The sequence below is a fragment of the Ptychodera flava genome, chromosome 22, assembly GCF_041260155.1.
Source record: "Ptychodera flava strain L36383 chromosome 22, AS_Pfla_20210202, whole genome shotgun sequence".
Lineage (NCBI taxonomy): Eukaryota > Metazoa > Hemichordata > Enteropneusta > Ptychoderidae > Ptychodera > Ptychodera flava.
This window is the reverse complement of record NC_091949.1, coordinates 15,523,950-15,541,845: the sequence shown is the minus strand read 5'-3', so window position 1 is coordinate 15,541,845 and position 17,896 is coordinate 15,523,950. Positions and strand designations below refer to the sequence as shown.

Below are 17,896 nucleotides of genomic sequence, written 5' to 3'. Positions count from 1 at the left end.
CACAAGTGCTACACCCTTCATATATGGTATGATGGGACACCTTATGACGCCACATATTGTACCTCATTAGTTATGTGCATATCTAATTTTGAGCGAGTCAATAGAGCTAGAGGTCTGATTTTTTGTATATAGGGATAACTTAGCAATACAATTATTTTGACAAAATGTCACATGACCTCGATGACCTCAATATACATATTTGTCCATAACTCAGGAACCACAAGTGGTGCACCCTTCATATATGGTATGATGGGAGACCTTATGATGCTTCATACTGTACCTCATTAATTATGCATATATCTAATTCTGAGCAAACCCATAGAGCTGGATGTCTGTCATACATATGCACATAGATTTGTTCTGTGATACGATCCAATAAGGCCGCCATGTGGCCATTTTATTACGATTCTTTCATGTCCTGAACTACAGCTCAGACATGTATCAAGCGAATTTATTCAAAAGTATTTTTATCACAGACCTAATGAAGAGGACTCTATCCTCTCTGAGGACCTGTAATCAAAGTACCCATTAACAAGTGGGGACTGTGTCATCAACGATGACTTGTCTGGCGTAGGTCCTGACCCTATTTTGCAAAACAGAATGACTGCATAAAAAAACTGAAGTTCTGTCCCGCTTGTCGGTAGATGCATTTCTGCGTGTTGGAATTTTTTTCTGAATAAAGCAAAGCCAGCATTGTATAGGGGAGTTTTTGTAAGTCGATAGGGTGATGAAAGCTTTGACAGTGAAATGTAAATTTTGCGGCTGAATTTGCTCCATGGCCTCGTGAGAGAAGACACTTCTAATATATGACATTGTTCCATAGACAATATGTCTGGATTATAAACATTGCATGTAATGGCAATCAACAACATCATATTGCCACATTTTCAGAACGTATCACCAGCCAGTAAGGTTAATATACCAATCAGCATCGCTGTAGTACTGCAAATCAGATGCCCCCGCTCAGATTGTGAACAAATCATTGTTACATGTAGTTACCACTGTACAGGGCAATAGATACTCCCGAGTGCAATAATCGGATTCTGTAAAAGCAATGAGTGCCAGCCAACAGGGCCATGATATTGTGAACTTCAAGTCAGTAATGTAATTAGGCTAGGTAATAACGCAGCCAAGCTGAACACTATTGCCACTCTGTTTGAGCAATAGTGAAATATTGAATTTGAACAAAACATTGCATTGGAGGAAATAGGCAATGAACAGCAATTGTACTTGACTAGAAGAATTTATCACTTCAGTGGTCTGCTTTCTATATCGATGTAGAGCAGATATTTTTTTTATTAAACATTTTCTTGTCCTCATTCAAAATGTCTGTGTAATATTTACTCCCTAGGCTAAATGTGGTCTGTTTCATCCACCTGCAAATGAAATCTACCGAAAGGGAGATATATCAGTGTTTGAAGTGGACGGCAATGTAAATAAGATTTATTGTCAGAATCTGTGTCTGCTGGCCAAGCTGTTCCTGGATCATAAGACCCTCTACTATGATGTGGAGCCATTCCTTTTCTATGTACTTACTGTCAACGATAACAAGGGATGCCATCTTGTGGGATACTTTTCCAAGGTAGTAGTAAGTCCAGCGTTCGTGTGTTCATTTTGTCAAACATCACTGCTCAGATCTGCCATTTTCATCTTGCCTTTAGCCATCAGTCTTCCAGCTTTTGCCGGTAAACGGTCGGAAATATTCCTATGCCATATCAAGGATGTTTCAAAAAAGATTTGAATATGTCTAAAAAAGGATATTTTGCTGAGTATGAAATTTAGGAAGACAAACTTCAACGAAGGCTACACTCAGTTTGGTGTGTGAAAGCATCTGTGTTTCCAAATTACACTTGCCTTACTGTTTATCAAGATGACTCTGAATACGGTGCACAAACTGGTAAGATGCATACACATATCTGATACTACACTCAACGAAGTGGTTGCACAGGTTGCTCCAAGTTCAAAGCTCAGGAACATCTCACATGTAATCAAAATCTGATGTTATTCAAATCCCGCTGTTTCTGCTGTCTGTACAAATCTGCTGTCACAAATTTGGCTCTTTGCAATGCTTTCTCAATTTCTGCTTCACTCAGTAATCCTAGCATCTCTTCATCTCCAAAAAATAAACATCTGTGTCACTCTGCTAAACAAAGTTACATCCACATGCACAGTTGTAAAAAGTGTCAGCATAACCCCGTCATAAGATAAATATAACATCCAGCGATCCTCCTCAGTGTATTTATTGTATGGAATCACAACTGAAGAGCCGAGGACGAGTTCAAGTGTGTTTGCTGTGGTCATCAAGGAGTTTAAAGTAGCCATATGAAACCATTGTTGTACAAGGAAGCATTCATGAACATATTGTTTTCTGTGCATTCTGTATTTCAGGAGAAACACTGCCAACAGAGGTACAACGTTTCCTGTATCATGACACTGCCACCCTACCAAAGGAGGGGATTCGGAAGGTTTCTCATAGATTTCAGTGAGTACTTCACCCAACACCTTCTGCCAAGCAATGAACAGAACAGTCAGTTCATAGGTTCACCGGGTCCCTCATGACAAAGTTAATGACCAGACACAACATTATTAAAATGTTTTATTTGCAGATACATCTTGTCTGCTCAAATGGTGTGCTTATAAATTTAAAAGGGTACCCCATCCATCAGATTTTAATCCACAGCTGTTACCTGTAACATGGCGACATAATTTTCACTGAGAAAAGCAGAATGCCACCCTCGGTATAAAGTATATTTGATCAATTATTCTATGCCTTCTTCAATAATCCAGAGATTGCTGTTCAATTTTACAGTGGTATTTAGCATCCCAATAATCTGTAAGGTCCATTGCATTGATATTTAACATACCACCATTGCAAAGTACATGTTTCTCATAATTGTCAGACAAACACGTCCCACCAGTGAACCAAGTCAATATATTCCAAAGGTGTTGCTCAACATTCTGATGTTTCTCAGCAAACTCCATGTTACTGAGACAGACCATGAATTTCACATTTTGCCACTTATGTGTGTGTGTGTTTGCACACGTTGTAGTAACTGCCGTTTACTTGTCTGATCAGGCTATCTATTATCAAGGCGAGAAGGACAACCAGGGTCACCGGAGAAGCCTTTATCGGATTTGGGAAGGGTCACATACAACTCCTACTGGAGAAGTGTCATACTAGAGTACCTACACAAAAATCACAATTCCACCATAACAATCAAAGGTGAGGAAGCAAAAAAAATAAATCCCAAGTTATCATGTGGTAATATAATATCAGTATGTAATTTAGTGCACATTATGATAAAGTATTATGATTGACAACCGAGTATTTAGAGTCTGTATCAGATGGTGGGAATGCTGCCATCACGCAGACGGCCGTCTCTGTGTGAAAGGTCATGATCTCATGAGGGCGCTGTAACTGGCTACATACTCTTCCAATGCCAGTGTTTTCTGTACAAGTTGTAACCCAGTGAGGTTTTGGCATTGGTTATTGGTACTCAGAAATGTTAAGTTGTAATGAGGGTAGATACATTAAATGCAACGCTAAATTTTAAATGAGGGTGAATTTCTTGACTAATTTCTAAATTTCTCTATTGCCTCCAAGTTACAGTGTGTCCATGATGGAACTTTTCGTAACAAGATTACATACATCTAAAACAGACTAGTTGTGAATATAATTCCATCTGTTAGATCTATGTTTATCATACAGCAAGTATCCTTTTAAATCCTATATTTTGTGTTTCAATATCAATAATCAAGAAGTACGCCAACCTACAGATATGTTGTGTATATCTTGTTGTTTTTAGGGATAAGCCGAGCCACGGGCATGTGTCCGCATGACATTGCTGCAACATTACAAAATCTCAACATGGTTGCAAGAGTCAATGGAAAGTAAGTAGACCTGTTGAATTTATAACTGTTAGTGTAGGTAAATTTCAGATGCAAAGCTGTTTATGATGTTGAATGTACCCGCATCGAATCAACTATGTAACTCAGAGTAATAAAGAGAGGTCTCAGTATCATGCATTCCAAAATTTGGAAGAAATCTTGTTTTGTCAGGTCCAGTTATTAAGTCCGGTCAATATTATTTAAGGTTTATTTCACCAGGAAAAGGAACACTACAATCTGTCTGTGCAAACTAACAAGTCTCCAATTGTGCTAATGGGTGAAATGCGAACTTAGAATGGACCACAGTAAAAAAGAAAATGCACTTAAAATATATGTATTTCAATACACATTTGTACACATGGGGTTTTTTGTACTGTTCATCCTTTTTTAATAAATTTTAAATTTCATTCCAGAGAAGAATTAATTGCAGTTTTAGGTTATTAGCTAAATATAGGAACGCCCACATGACAGCTGCTACTGCCAACAAAATTTCAGACAAATTTGTCTTTTTGTACTGGTTGTTACAACAGATTATGGTTGAATACTTTAATTTATCAATTTTTTTCAATTTGAACATTGGTAAAAACAAAACGGTGCTTTCAAGATTCCCTAAAGATAGAATACCTTTGTGACAGATATTCAGAATTCCAACATTTTACAGTAGCTATTTTGGTCTACCATTTGTTGGAGCTTATTTCAAAGCTCATTGAATAAATAGTTTTCATTGGCTTATTTTTGTTAAAATCAAAAATTTGATTTTTCCCTTTAGTGTTAACATTGAATGGTAATTATTGGGTAATTTGTTTTTCTAGTGCCAAATTTTGCATGGTAACCCCTTATCCCTTTTCCTCCCAGACAGTATCACTTCCCCATCAGCCAAGTCAGTAAAAAGTGGTATTGAGCCAAAACATGACGTATTTTCACCCACTTGGCTTGGTCTGTTATAGCATCTTTAGTCCAAAAAAATCAAGTTTACAGTATTTATCTTTTCAACAACTTTCAAATGTACAGTATTATGTTAAAATACACCATATGGAATATGTTGTGTTTCATTAATTTTTAACCATCTTGACCTTGTGGTGAAATATGGACTTGGCAGGAAAAGGGTTATTATATTATTCATAATCTTGAATTGTTTAAAGTTTAACAATATTCTTTATTTTGAATGGGAATGGTTTGAAGGTAAATTACAGGAATATATATATATATATATATATATATATATATATATATATATATATATATATATATATATATTTTTTGTGTTTGTCTCCCACTGTGATAGGATTGTGCTGAGTATACGGAGAAGTGTCATCAATGAACACGTAGCTAAACTGAAAAAGAACAAAGAGAGGAGAATAGATGTGGATTCGGATTCTCTGAGATGGTCACCGTTAGTTGTCAGTGGCTCAGCAGTCATTGAGGAAGAGAAAGAAGCAGAGAGGGAGGTGAGTGTACAGGGCTTCTTATCAAGCTCTGTTTTACACCAGATTCAGTCAAGCCTGGCAGTTTGAAAATAAGTGACACACATCCATCTATGCATACCTACATTCATATTTTTTTGGTACACCTCAAGTACCATCTCTCTCATGCAGCCATTCGCTCATACATACAAACGTAGATACAAACCTATATATATATATATATATATATATATATATATAATATATATATATATATATATATATATATATATATATATATGTGTGTGTGCACAGGTACACACATTTGTATTATTCTGTCTTGCACTGATGATACCAAAGCCAGAGTAATGATGTGTTGTTTAATTGACATCTTGTTGATTGAATATACACGAGAGATCTCAGCAGATAATGTATCTGAGCAAGAAGTTAAGTGTGACCGTTTCTTTCTTTTACCAGACATACAGCTCAGGGATTGTTAGATATGTCGTTTACTTCGAGATTGGCACTACAACAGTTTTCCATTCTTCCGATTGTATTGTGATCTGACATGCCTTTCTTGACTGGTTTGATTTTCTATCAGGTGGAAAAGATGGGAGAGTTGGTGGATGGCCTCAACGAGGACCGAGATGCAGCTGTGGCACAGGAAACAAAGGAAAACAAAGACGAGGTCAAAGGTGAAGGGGTCCCTGGAGAAAAGAACACGAACAAACAATCAGATCAGTCAGCAACACCACAAGGCCAGGGAGACACTCTGGAACTACAGAAAAAGGTAATCTTTTAACCCTTCCACAACAGCATTGTGCCTAAACCTATCGTTCTCAATGGTAATTGTGGACCTGAGAGAATTGGGTTGGACAGGCTAATGTAAGCTTGTTTTGTTCAAACTTTCAACACCACACTTTGGTATGCTCTGCAGTTCAAATTAGGTCGCTGGACTGGTATATACTAGGAAATGGAGGAACAAATTATAAACAGTAATAGTACCTCTTACATTCTTCACTGAGTGGAATATTTTTTAAATTTAAGCTCACATTTGCAATACCTATGTATAACATGGGGAGTTATTGAGATCAGTTACTTCATACTGTTACAAAATGTTTAGTCTATATATTGTCACAAGATCACCTTGACATCCTTAGTTCCATGGTTTTACTTTTTGATCAGAAATAATTTTTTGACCAATTGATTTTCAATTCTGTGAATTGCAGATGACAGATAAAGTGAGCACTCAAAAGTGAACCATAATTGATATGTTCAGCTGTTGCTGATAGACATGAATTTTTTTCTGAACTAAAGAACAATTTTCAACTTAACTAAATATTAGGACTGATTACTCCTGTGAAGATTTTAATCACATACTTTCAAGTGGAGTTGAGCCATCTTGTAATAACCATGGGCATACTCTTTCAGGTAATGCCCAAAAAACGAGGTCGGAAGAGGCGTCGACGGCCAACAGGATGGGGCCCTGAGACAAAGCGGCCTAAGAAAAGCAAACCGAAGCCCCCTCCACCACCCCCACCACCAGTGGAGCCTGTTGCCAGCCCAACCAATGACAAAGCAGAGGAGAAACAAGAGGAACCAGGTACTTGACAAAGATAATTTTCCCTCATCCAACTGTTTTCTCTGTAATTCATCCTCCATGGTTATTTCATTGACACAATGGCATGTCAAAAAAGGTTCATAGTTAGATGCTTGCAGTCTAATGATTGGAACAACTCCTCCGTAACACATTCAATATCATTGAATCACTGTGAATTTTAGGGCGTGAGATTCTCAATGTATGAACACTTCTATAATCTTCAGTTGCACTAAAAATCAGCAATTTGTTTACTGACATATGTTTATCTGTTGGATTGGAAGTCATTCTTGTGCTAAACAGTGACTGGCCAAACCATAGAGAGTAGACCCCCCTCTACTATCTATGGCAAAGTTACAACTGTTATTCAAATGGATCTAATATTCCTTTGTTTACTTTTCAGCCAAAAGCGATGACAAAATCGTGAACGGAGACGTTGCAGAGGATGATAAAGTAGAGGAGAGTGAAGTCAAGGAAGACAAAGAGGAGGACACCACTGAGGAAAAGACACAGTCATCCACAGAAGCCTCTCAAGAGGAACCCAAAGAGAGCTCTGAAAATCCACCAGCTGATGACGAGTGTGAGGAGTCGAAGGATGAGACAAAGTTGCCAAAAAACGAGGAGCCCGTGATCCCTGTTAAACGAAAACGCGGATGGCCAAAGGGGGTCAAGAGGGGCTCTATCACAAAGCGGTCATCCAGGAAATTGGGACGTCCCCCGAAGCGCAAACCATCGGCTGAGCAAGAAGACAAGGTGTACGATGAGCAGAAGTCGCCAGAGGAGCAGGAGACGGAACCCACAACTGATGATGTCACAGAAGAGGCAGCTTCCGAGGAGACCTCTAAGGATGTGTGCCCGGACTTGACAGCGGAGAAGGAGTGTGAGGGAGATGATCCCAAAGAGATGGCAGAAGAAGAAGCTCAACTTGAAGAGACGTCTTGCTCCAAGGAGAATGACTGTGGTGATGAAGATGAGCAAGAGGAGGGAAAAGACGTCACCAAGGACAACAAAGAAGAAGAGAATGATAAGGAAGAGGCAGAGAAAGAGGATGATGATAGCAAGGAAGAGAAAGAGGAAGATGAGAAAGAAGATGACAACAATGAGTCAAAAAACGAGGAAGGGGAGGAGGAGGCGGGGAAGGACGAAATGTCCGAAAACATCGATCAAGAAGATCAGGATCAAGGAGATAGACTAGAAGATGTGAGCTTTGAAGAAGGAGATCAGGTCGATCATAATGATGGGGATAAAGATGAGCAAAAAGAGAAAGATCAGACTGTGGTTCGGAATGAGGATAAGGATTTAGAAATGCCTCAGTTAGAACAGGAGGTTGAGGCTTTGTCCAAAGAGGACGAGAATGCGCAAGGTGGGAATTTTCGTGGCTTTCGTGAGCCATCTGTGGAAGAGAGTCAGGAGACTGGTGAAGCAGTGAGCAACTTACAGGCAGCAGAGGGACTTGATGAGGACGCGGACCAAGAGGAGTTGGCAAATGAGGAGGGCGATGATGAGACAGACGACGCTTTTCATGATACAGCTGAAGAGAACAGCTTCCATGCAGAAGCTGAAAGTCATCTCGAGGATGAACTGGCAGCGGATTGTGACCTGATGACCACACATTTTCTGTCATGTAGTAATCCCACTCAAAGCCCAGTGAAGACTTGTATGGAGATCGCGCACAGCCCCGTGAAAAGTTGCATGGAAATTGCGGATATCACCTTGCCTGTGGAAAATGAGAGTGGTCCGGTCAACCCTACACAGGTAAATCTCGGAAGCACTCAGATGCACGGACCAAGGGGGCCGGCTCCGCCACCTCCGCTACATCACAGCAGTAGCCCACAGTTCAGCGCAAGTTCACCTCAGGTTCCCATGAGCCCACAAGTGCAGATGAGCAGCCCTCATGCGCAGAGTCCTCAAGTGCAGATGAACAGCCCGCATGCTACTAGTCCACAGTTGGCCATGCACAGTCCACACGCCAGCAGCCCGCAGATGCCCATGCACAGCCCTCACGGTGGTTCTCAGGTGCAAATGCCCAGCCCTATGTCCACAACCACCATGCCGAGTCCCATGCCTGCGACAAATATGCAGAGTCCCATGACAACCACCAACATGCAGAATATGATATCAAATACGACGATGCCGAGCCCAATGCCAGCGTCAAATATGCAGAGCCCAATGCCCAACTCATCCATACAGAGCCCCATGCCTGCTTCCAGCATGCAGAACATGATGACCAACTCCAACATGCAGAGTCCAATGTCAAGTTCATCGATACAGAGCCCAATGCAGAACTCGGCCATGCCCAGTCCAATGCCCAATGCAAGCATGCACAGTCCCATGCCAAGCAGCCCACAGATTTCAATGCAGAGTCCCCACTCAAACAGCCAGCAGGTTCAAGTGAACAGTCCCCAAGTGGTGTACTCGGAAGCACTGCCAATGCCCCAGAATGACAACAATTCAAACAACACAATGATGTACAGTACTAGTTCATGTACAGCGCCTGCAGAACCGCCCACTAGTACTAGCTGCAGTCTTGCCAAGCTTCAACAGCTGACCAACGGCATCATGCAAGACTCAGAGTTGAAAGTGCCCCGGTCACCGCACGGCCACCCGAACCTGACGCCGCCGCCAAACCTGACGCCGCCACCCAACATGACGCCGCCGCCAGCTTTGCAGAGGAACATGACGCCCCCGATGACCCAGACACCACCTCTGCAGCAGAGACCCCCTCATTTACAACCACAAATGCAAAACAACGTGCATGGTATGGTGATGCATGCGCCCAACATGCCGCCCAACATGCCATCTGGTCAGTCAATGCAAGTGGGAATGCAGCATCCGAAACCGTCGCTCACCCCACAGCCAATCATGAATCAACAGCACCAGTCACAACTCGGTATGCAACAGCGCGTTGGAAGTGCTCCCCCACAGTTCACCACTATGCAGGCACCAAGCCGCCCTCACTCTCAGCCGCCGCAGTATCCCCAGAGATCGACAAGCTCACACACCATCCACCATCACTACAAGCACCCTCAATCAAGACCAGGGCCCCCTCCTCCTCCCCCAGTACAGCACAGACAGCAAGGAAACCGAAATCAGAACACTTACAGCTATCTCCAGAACTACAATCACATGAACTCAGTCAACGGCTACCAGATGCACCACCAGCCTATGATGAATAACAGCTACCATGGCAACACGGGCTACATGGAGCAACCTCCTGTCGCCATGCCAGCAATGAACGTCGTGAACATGCATCCTCAGCAGCCTCTCCAAAACACAAATCGCTATGGAAACAGGACAGTGTATCCAAATTACATCATGAACCATCAAATGGGCAGTCAAGCAGTCATGAGACGGTGAAGAAAGGAAAAAAAATTATTATAAATAATAGTGCAAAAGATTATAATGAATAATAGATATTGAACTGTTCCAAATCCTATTTATTTCTCTTTTCATAAAGAATGAACTGAAACACGTTGACCTGATGAAAAGTAGAGTCAAACAGTTTTGCTTGACTCTGCAAAGAATGTGTTTTACTTGATGTAAATTTTCTTTTTTCCTTTTGTGTTTCTCATTCTGACGGATCAGAATTTTTTTCTCAACAAATAGGAAAAAAAAGTGAGAATTTAAAAGCTGTAAAAGAGCTACTTGCAGATTATATAAGTAGTCGCATCATCAGCATCAAAAACAAAAAAATATTCCAAAAACATTTAAAAAAGATTATTCTGCCTTTTCTCAGAAACATGTAGATAAATTTTGCAGAATATTCGAATGTTTTGTGTGGTTTCATTACATACTTCTAGCCTTATTGCTGTATATAATGTGTTGTAACTGTGATGTTGATAACAAAATATGAGCATTTTTCCCCAGTGCGTCTGTAGTATAATTTCTATAAAAAAAAGACACCAAAAAAAAATTTTTTTTAAATTCCTGTAGATTTGTGAATGTGGATCTATTGTGTTATGTATTTTTGTGAAGTTGGCTTTTTTTTCTCTCAGAATCTTTTTATGTGTACTCCAGTTTGGTTTTATCTGATGGCACTATAATTACAGCAGAGCTGTTTTCTTGCTATTTAGTAACTTCTCTATTTTCTTACCACAGTATTGCCTCAGCGCTCTTCAAATGCCCAAACTGTTCCTGTCTGTTTTGCATGCATAGCTCTCTGCCAACCCAGGCGTAAAAAATTACCAATTAGGCTGACAACATTGTAAATTTTTTTCTGTACTTTTTATTTTCAGTCCTCATTTCACACAAAGCTTTTTTAGATCAGAAGTTGTCCGCTTCTGATGGAGGTAAATAGGGAATTTTGTTGAGTTCTGTTGGTTTGTTGGGCGCTTTCACCTCAATGACAAATAGATCTGTAAACTGCCATATAAATAAAAGTGAGTACACAATAATTTAGAGATGGGAACACATAAAAAAATTGTTTCATGCAATTTGCATGTCGGTGAATCACACCTGGGATAAAGAGTAAGGAAGCATTTGCAAGGAAATTTGCCCATTTGTTGTCAGGATTACCATTTTATGAATAATTTGAATATTATTTGCATAAATTAGGTCACCACAAGCTGATGTGCTCAGCTATGTGTGTACGGTGTATGCACAGAGTCTCTCCATCAAAATTCATCCATTGAGAGTTGGTTGTGATGGTAAAGTTTTCAATGCTGCAAAGAGAACAATGTTTCTTCCCATGACACACCCTACCATTCAAAGTCCAGCATCTTAAAGTTGTTTTTAAAATCTGTCAAAATCACCAAAATAGTTGTTTTAGAAAGTTATTATCACAACAACGTAGAGAAGACTTGTTTTATTACCGTACTTACCAAATCTGAGCGGTGTAGGGTTATAATTTATGTGACTCGACCTCAAGCTGACCCTCTTAGATTGTTCATTTTCATGTGGAAAGTTTTGTTGCGAATGCAGTCACAAGGTTGATTTCCTGACCAGAAAAACTGAATCCAGTGTATATTACCGCAGTATCTCTTAACAGTTTATTAAAAGCAGTTTAGGTCCTAACTGGCTGACAAGGCCCATTCCACACCAACCGTTTTGCCGGATCTACTTTATATGCAGCTAATAGACACCTGGTAAGCACCATATCGACCACGCACCCACATGGATATGAATGATCAAACCATCACTCAAGTTCAACACATATTATGCATTATGTTCTTCAGTGAATTATTTACAACAAAGATATGGTATTCTTGAATTAGTGTTCTGGGCTCTGATGGATTCCCGACTGAGACAGGTTTTTTTCTTTCTTTATAGATGAATCAATCTTCATAGAAAATATCAGTGCTGTCATCTGCCTTGTACACATATTGTTTATTGAAATAAATTATATACATTCTTAATATGCAATATATGTTGTTTCTTTCTCACATTGTCATTCCCCAAACAGAATTATATATTTAGACTCGTTGGAGGGACGTATTTGTTGGTATTTAACAACATGTGAATATGTTTATTTCGAACCCGAGTTTGTGAAATAACTTGCAACAGGAACACATACTTGGTATAATATCTTCCATCCATGCTAGTTCTCGACAGAATATGGAAGTGCAAGTGATGCTTGCAGGTATGACAAGTTTATGAGGACTTTGGGGAGAGGCTGCCCTGATGATTGGCTTCAATAAAGCGCCCTCTTGTGGTCAATGTATTGTCTTGGCCGGAGTTTATGAGATTTAGTTTGTCAGAATCTTGTTTTGTCCAGGGCTTTATTGATATTTTAGTAACTTTACTGGAGAGAAGCACTGAACGCATTCTTACCCAACAGAAATTCAGAATGACCTAATTATGCATGCATATGGCACTCTCGAGCACTTGAGGGAGTGTATGTTCCTATTTTTTTTTTTAAAAGATGCGTTGAGGATTCCGTCTAGTTTCATTGCTCATATGGTAAATTATCCAAAATCTGACAAGTAGTTATCCTCCTTAAAGGAATAGAATATCTCAGTTTTTAGAAATGAAAAATTCGTAAGCTTAAGACTTCCATCAGAAGAATATTTTGGATCAGCATGAGTCTCGTTTAATTTTTGATTTTCTCCCAGATTAATTTACAGGAATGGTGCTTTTCGAGGGAAAGTTAAAAAAAAATCATTACTTATCTCGCGTAAGTTAACTTCGCGAAGAACTCGTCAAAGAGAGGCAATATTTATACTCTTGAGTGCCACCATCGCTGTTTCCTGTGTCCCGAACTGAGAAACGACTGAAGCAAAAACACGATTGGAACAAATTTGTTGGGACAATTGGATCTTCATATTTTTCTAATTTCTCAAAAGTGTTGGGTGCCATACAGCTGAATTTTGCGATAGTACAAATTACTCATAGAAACAAGTGTATAACTTAAAAAGAAAACAGATGAACTACATATGCAGATTAAACAGACACTACTTCTCTATCCAATCATCTGACAATTTAGTTCCAATCGTGTTCAAAGTAGACTCCGAAGGTCCTTCAAATGAAGATAACAAATTGACAAGATGGCGCAAAACATTGTAATCACTTTCAGTTGCAATACACCGGGCAGATACAGAGGATAATTCATAACACGCATAGCAGTCGAAATGAAGGGAAGACGTGTGTAACCTCGCATGGCCTGATGAACACCTTAATAGGCGGCCTGTGTGTTGGGGAGGAGGGGAAGCGGGTGCGACAGTATCTTACAACTCTTGTGACACGTTTACAATAATGCTATGCTCCTTTGATGGCAGGTGGTGAACAATCGACCAGATGTAGATGTTCTGTCGTTGCCGCTCCAAATTCGACCCGACCGCTTGGTACCCACCCACCCATGCTTGCATTCGTTGACTGTTCACTTGAACGCGCCCGGCGAAACGTAAACAGATAAATCTGAGAAAATCAGTGTAATGGGATCGTATTTCGAAAGTCATTTTTGAGACTACCCCTTTTTTCCTTATTTTCTTTGATATATATGATGAGATTTAAAACACCGCCTTTTTGCCAGAAATTTGGAAATTCAAATTATATAGAAGATATGTCGGATTGTCCATTTTCCCCTGAAGTGCCATCCCAAAATAGCTATCAGCTTAAGGTAGTATGCACCTCGAAAGTGAAAGACTTAAACTTTTGCTCTAACTTTCCTCAAGGGATCTTTCAATTATTCTCTTTCAAAATCAAGAATAAAAATAAGGGGTCACCGTGCAAATTTTTGTACTAGAGAAACAAATAACCCGAGATTTACCTATATTAGAAATTCAAAATGGCCGCCATCCCTGTGTTAACTCTATGGAGAAAATTAAAAATTTTTGAATTTCGAAAAACTAAGCCGGTGAAAAGTTTTCTTTCACCAAGAGCTTTAAAATGAACCCCCACATGTGGTGCATTAGAAGAGAATTGTAAAAGTTTGAGAGTCCGAATGTCTGTCCCGAGGTGCGTTCTACCTTAAAGGGTGCTCGATTTCATCGTCTGTAACTTCAAAGGATAAGAAATGCTATTAAGATTTAGCCCTGCATGGAAGTCAGACCATAGGGAACTCAGTCTCCGATGTTCTTTTGTCTATATTTGTTTTAGCTTCGTGAACACCAACGTTCAACCACAGTCACCATAAAACTGTTGATGTTTATAATGTTCTACACTGTGACATCGACCACCTCTTACTATCACCACTTCTCTAGTAAGCAGAGATTTATCAGTATTTTACATGTTCAGAAGGTTGTCGGCAAGGGCACAAAGAAAATACGCTCTAAAGGGAAAAACCCATCAGGAAGAAACAAATTAAGAAAAGACAATCTTGAAGAATTGTTAAACAAGCTAAATTTGTCTTGATATTGAAACAAACATAAAAAACCCTACTGGAACAAAATCAGTGATTTGAGGAATGCAGATGCGTGTTTTTTATCGTGAATGAATGTCTTGCTGTATCACGGATGTATCTGACTCATTAAACTTTCTTTAGTGAGTCTTACAGAGCAGGGTACTGTATTTCATTTTTGAATCATTCTCCGACATCAAATTGTGCTTGATAAATACAACGCACACTTTTGTGGCTGAAACTGACAGTGGCAGTAGCAGTGTCCATGGCAGTGATATATCGACAGTGATGATGAAAGTGACAGTCGATAATGAGAGTGATAAATGAAGTGAATCATGTGATATGAAAGGGAGATGTCTTCCAGCAAAGTTGATGCATGTGCGATATTCATTTAAGGTTCATGAATGTTTATCAATGACCAAAATATCCATACACAAAAGTATTTGAGCAGGTAAAAATTACTCCTTGATCGGTATACCAGGCCTAATGGAATCAAACCGTGTATAAAATACCAATAGATAAAGTGCCCCTGAATTTGTTGTTTTCATTGAAAAAAATGACATGAGTTATTTGATATTTTACAGTGACAACGCCACTTGTGAAGGTAACTCCGAAAATGCTTCGCACACTGCCCTCAGACTGAATAACGAGCAAATAAACAAACACGCTAAACGACAAGTAACGTATAGACAATAGTAAAGAGAAAAATATGAAAATGACAACAAATAGACGATTAAACAAACAAGTGAGATAAACAAAGAGATAAATAATGACGCACAAACTTAACGAATAGACTAACTGACTGAAAAAAAGAACTATATGAAAAAATACAACAGAGCAGTTACGAGACTGCTGATCGACGCCACAGTCACCTGTGGTCGGTCTATTCCGCTCGGCGTCTATGCCCCCATAGACGTGTGTACATATGCCTGAGAAGTAGAAGCAAAATTAAGTATCATGTATGAGTTTTGAAGACGATAGGGAACGATCGACGGTTACATAATAGATGAACTTGCTAATTTTCACAGTAAAATCGAACGTCGAAGATGACATGTTGGCATAATCCCTATACGAAATAGCCATTTGGTTTCCTGACTTTCTTTTTCTCCGGCATATGTACACACGTCTATGGGGGCATAGACGCCGAGCGGAATAGACCGACCACAGGTGATTGTGATCGACGCACACATATTATCATCCCGCTTCGGAATGATCCGTCTCTCTCTAGAGTAGGATCATTCCGAAGGAGGGAGACAACTTTTTTATGAGTTTATTGGAGGACATAATTGCTCTATAGTATTACATGTAAAGCTTACTTGTTTTATGTTTTTTTGCAGTCAGAATGTCTGTTTTGTATGTGTTCGTTTTTTTCGTTCGTTGTTTTTTTCTGTCTTGTATCTTTTATTTATTTTTCTTTTCTTTTGACAGTAAGCTTATGTTGTTTATCCGTCTTTTCTACGGTAGATGTTGTGAAGAAATACGACTTTTCTATCACTAAAATGATGAATGACAAACTACTTTTTCATCACTGATAGAGTTATTAATTGGCTAGTAAACTTATTAAAACTTTGACAAAATATGGCATGCAAGCAGGTACCGGGTACTCTTACCTATTCCGGATAACCGTTGCCACCACTCACTAAGCTTATTACTCGTTTAGGATGGCCAATGTCGTAAATAATGTCTCGTGGACCTGGACCAATTTTTATGTCGTAATCCCGAGATTACCGCCCCCAGTCGGTTGAAAATGATCGTCAACAAGTCAACTGAAGTCTTCTCTTGCATGCTAGACTTCGAACCTCCGTTTGTGCGTGATTTGCGCCGCGAGTGGCGAAATGAACCGCAATGCGCGCACACGTTTCATACGTTTTGCTCGTGCGATGCTCTACGTCGCTCGCAGCTCGCAGTTCGCGGCTTTGCCGCTCATGGCGCAAATCATGCGAGGTTCGAATTCTTACATGCGAGAAAACGGAGTTTTGGCCGTCGGTGAACCGAATTAAAATGTAAAAGTTCAGAGAAGAGTTCTTTCATAGCGGGCAATTTCCGATCGATATGATCACCATCGTATCCGATTCCACTCTGTAATAGTACTCAGATTACTGCCAAATGACATTTTCAACCATTAAAACCTTCTAAACGAGCGAAACGTGTGAAACTAACAAATTACAGAATTTTATGTTCAACCAAAGTTCATCTCTGAAGCTTCCGATTGTGTCGAGGAGAACACCACATACCAGTAAATCCTTAATAAACCCGTTTCCGGTCCTGTTGGCAACGATCAGTCGTTAGGATATCTGAAAGATTTCTCATCTTGTGACAACATTATGTTCGATTCTTCAGGCGTTTTATATTTTATTCGCTGAGTCGTAATTATATCCGACTGTACTAGTAACTTTTATTCTTGATGGTGTTCATACAATATAGAACGTGTTCTTGTCTTTTTCGTACGAATATTTTCTGTGCGGCAGGGGTAGTGTTGTAGGATCTCTCTGGCGCTTAGGTACCCAATGAATCCCGAAAATTCGAAGTACTGAAACACCTGGGCTAGAAATCAGAGCTTCGATTGTCAATTCTGAACTTTCACATGCATGTACTCAGACTGCATGACAAGCGCTCGTTCGCTGGGTAGTCTGCTAGATCGATCGATTTTCGGCTCGACCCATCAATCATGCCTAAGTATTTCTAAATAGATTGCAATGGCGGGCAGATCGAGTACGGGATCGATAGATCGAGCAGAAAATCGATCGATCTAGCAGTCTACCCAGCGAACGAGCGCCTGGGACTAAGGGAGCGTTCAGTTTTTACGGCCTGGGGGGGGGGCCGGCAAAATCTTGTCGCAGGTGTTCAAAAAAATGTAGACCCCCCTGCATTTTTTGTGAAAAAAAGATGACCCCCCCTTTGTCAGACGAAAAAAATTGATGACCCCCCCCCCCTGAAAAATAACCAAAACCCATATGTCAAATTTACCCGCATGGTTTGGATTTGAACTCCGGTACGCGGCGCACTTTATTCGATGCCAGTGCACAAACTTCTCAGCCACATTCATTGACATTGTATAAAGTAAACTTTATTGGAGTGGTTCGCCAAAGGCAGCCCTTTGGTTAAGAGGGTCATGGGCCATTACGTAAAGTCAACTTTATTCTACTGGGCCACCAAAGGTGGCACGCCGGTAAAGAGGGTCAATCATGGCTATTGCATAAAGTAGACTTTACTGGACAGGGCCGCTGAAGGCGC

At 40.0% G+C, this 17,896-nt stretch overlaps 1 protein-coding gene across 15 annotated transcripts in view; it reads left to right on the top strand.

The window, feature by feature from the left end:
* LOC139122786 (histone acetyltransferase KAT6B-like) overlaps window positions 1-12,249 on the top strand; it is a 43,861-nt gene extending 31,612 nt beyond the window's left edge. For 6 of the 15 annotated variants that reach the window (XM_070688508.1, XM_070688504.1, XM_070688500.1 and 3 more), the window contains exons 10-17: window positions 1,352-1,582; window positions 2,389-2,482; window positions 3,077-3,223; window positions 3,807-3,891; window positions 5,174-5,336; window positions 5,893-6,081; window positions 6,723-6,894; window positions 7,292-12,249. In XM_070688508.1, coding sequence (XP_070544609.1) covers window positions 1,352-1,582; window positions 2,389-2,482; window positions 3,077-3,223; window positions 3,807-3,891; window positions 5,174-5,336; window positions 5,893-6,081; window positions 6,723-6,894; window positions 7,292-10,245 — 4,035 coding nt within the window. In that variant the 3' untranslated portion in view covers window positions 10,246-12,249. Of the gene's footprint in view, window positions 1-1,351; window positions 1,589-2,388; window positions 2,483-3,076; window positions 3,224-3,806; window positions 3,892-5,167; window positions 5,337-5,892; window positions 6,082-6,722; window positions 6,895-7,291 lie in introns of all 15 variants that reach the window. The other 9 variants (XM_070688493.1, XM_070688505.1, XM_070688503.1 and 6 more) reach the window with 3 other exon arrangements.
* Window positions 12,250-17,896: the final 5,647 nt, after the last annotated feature.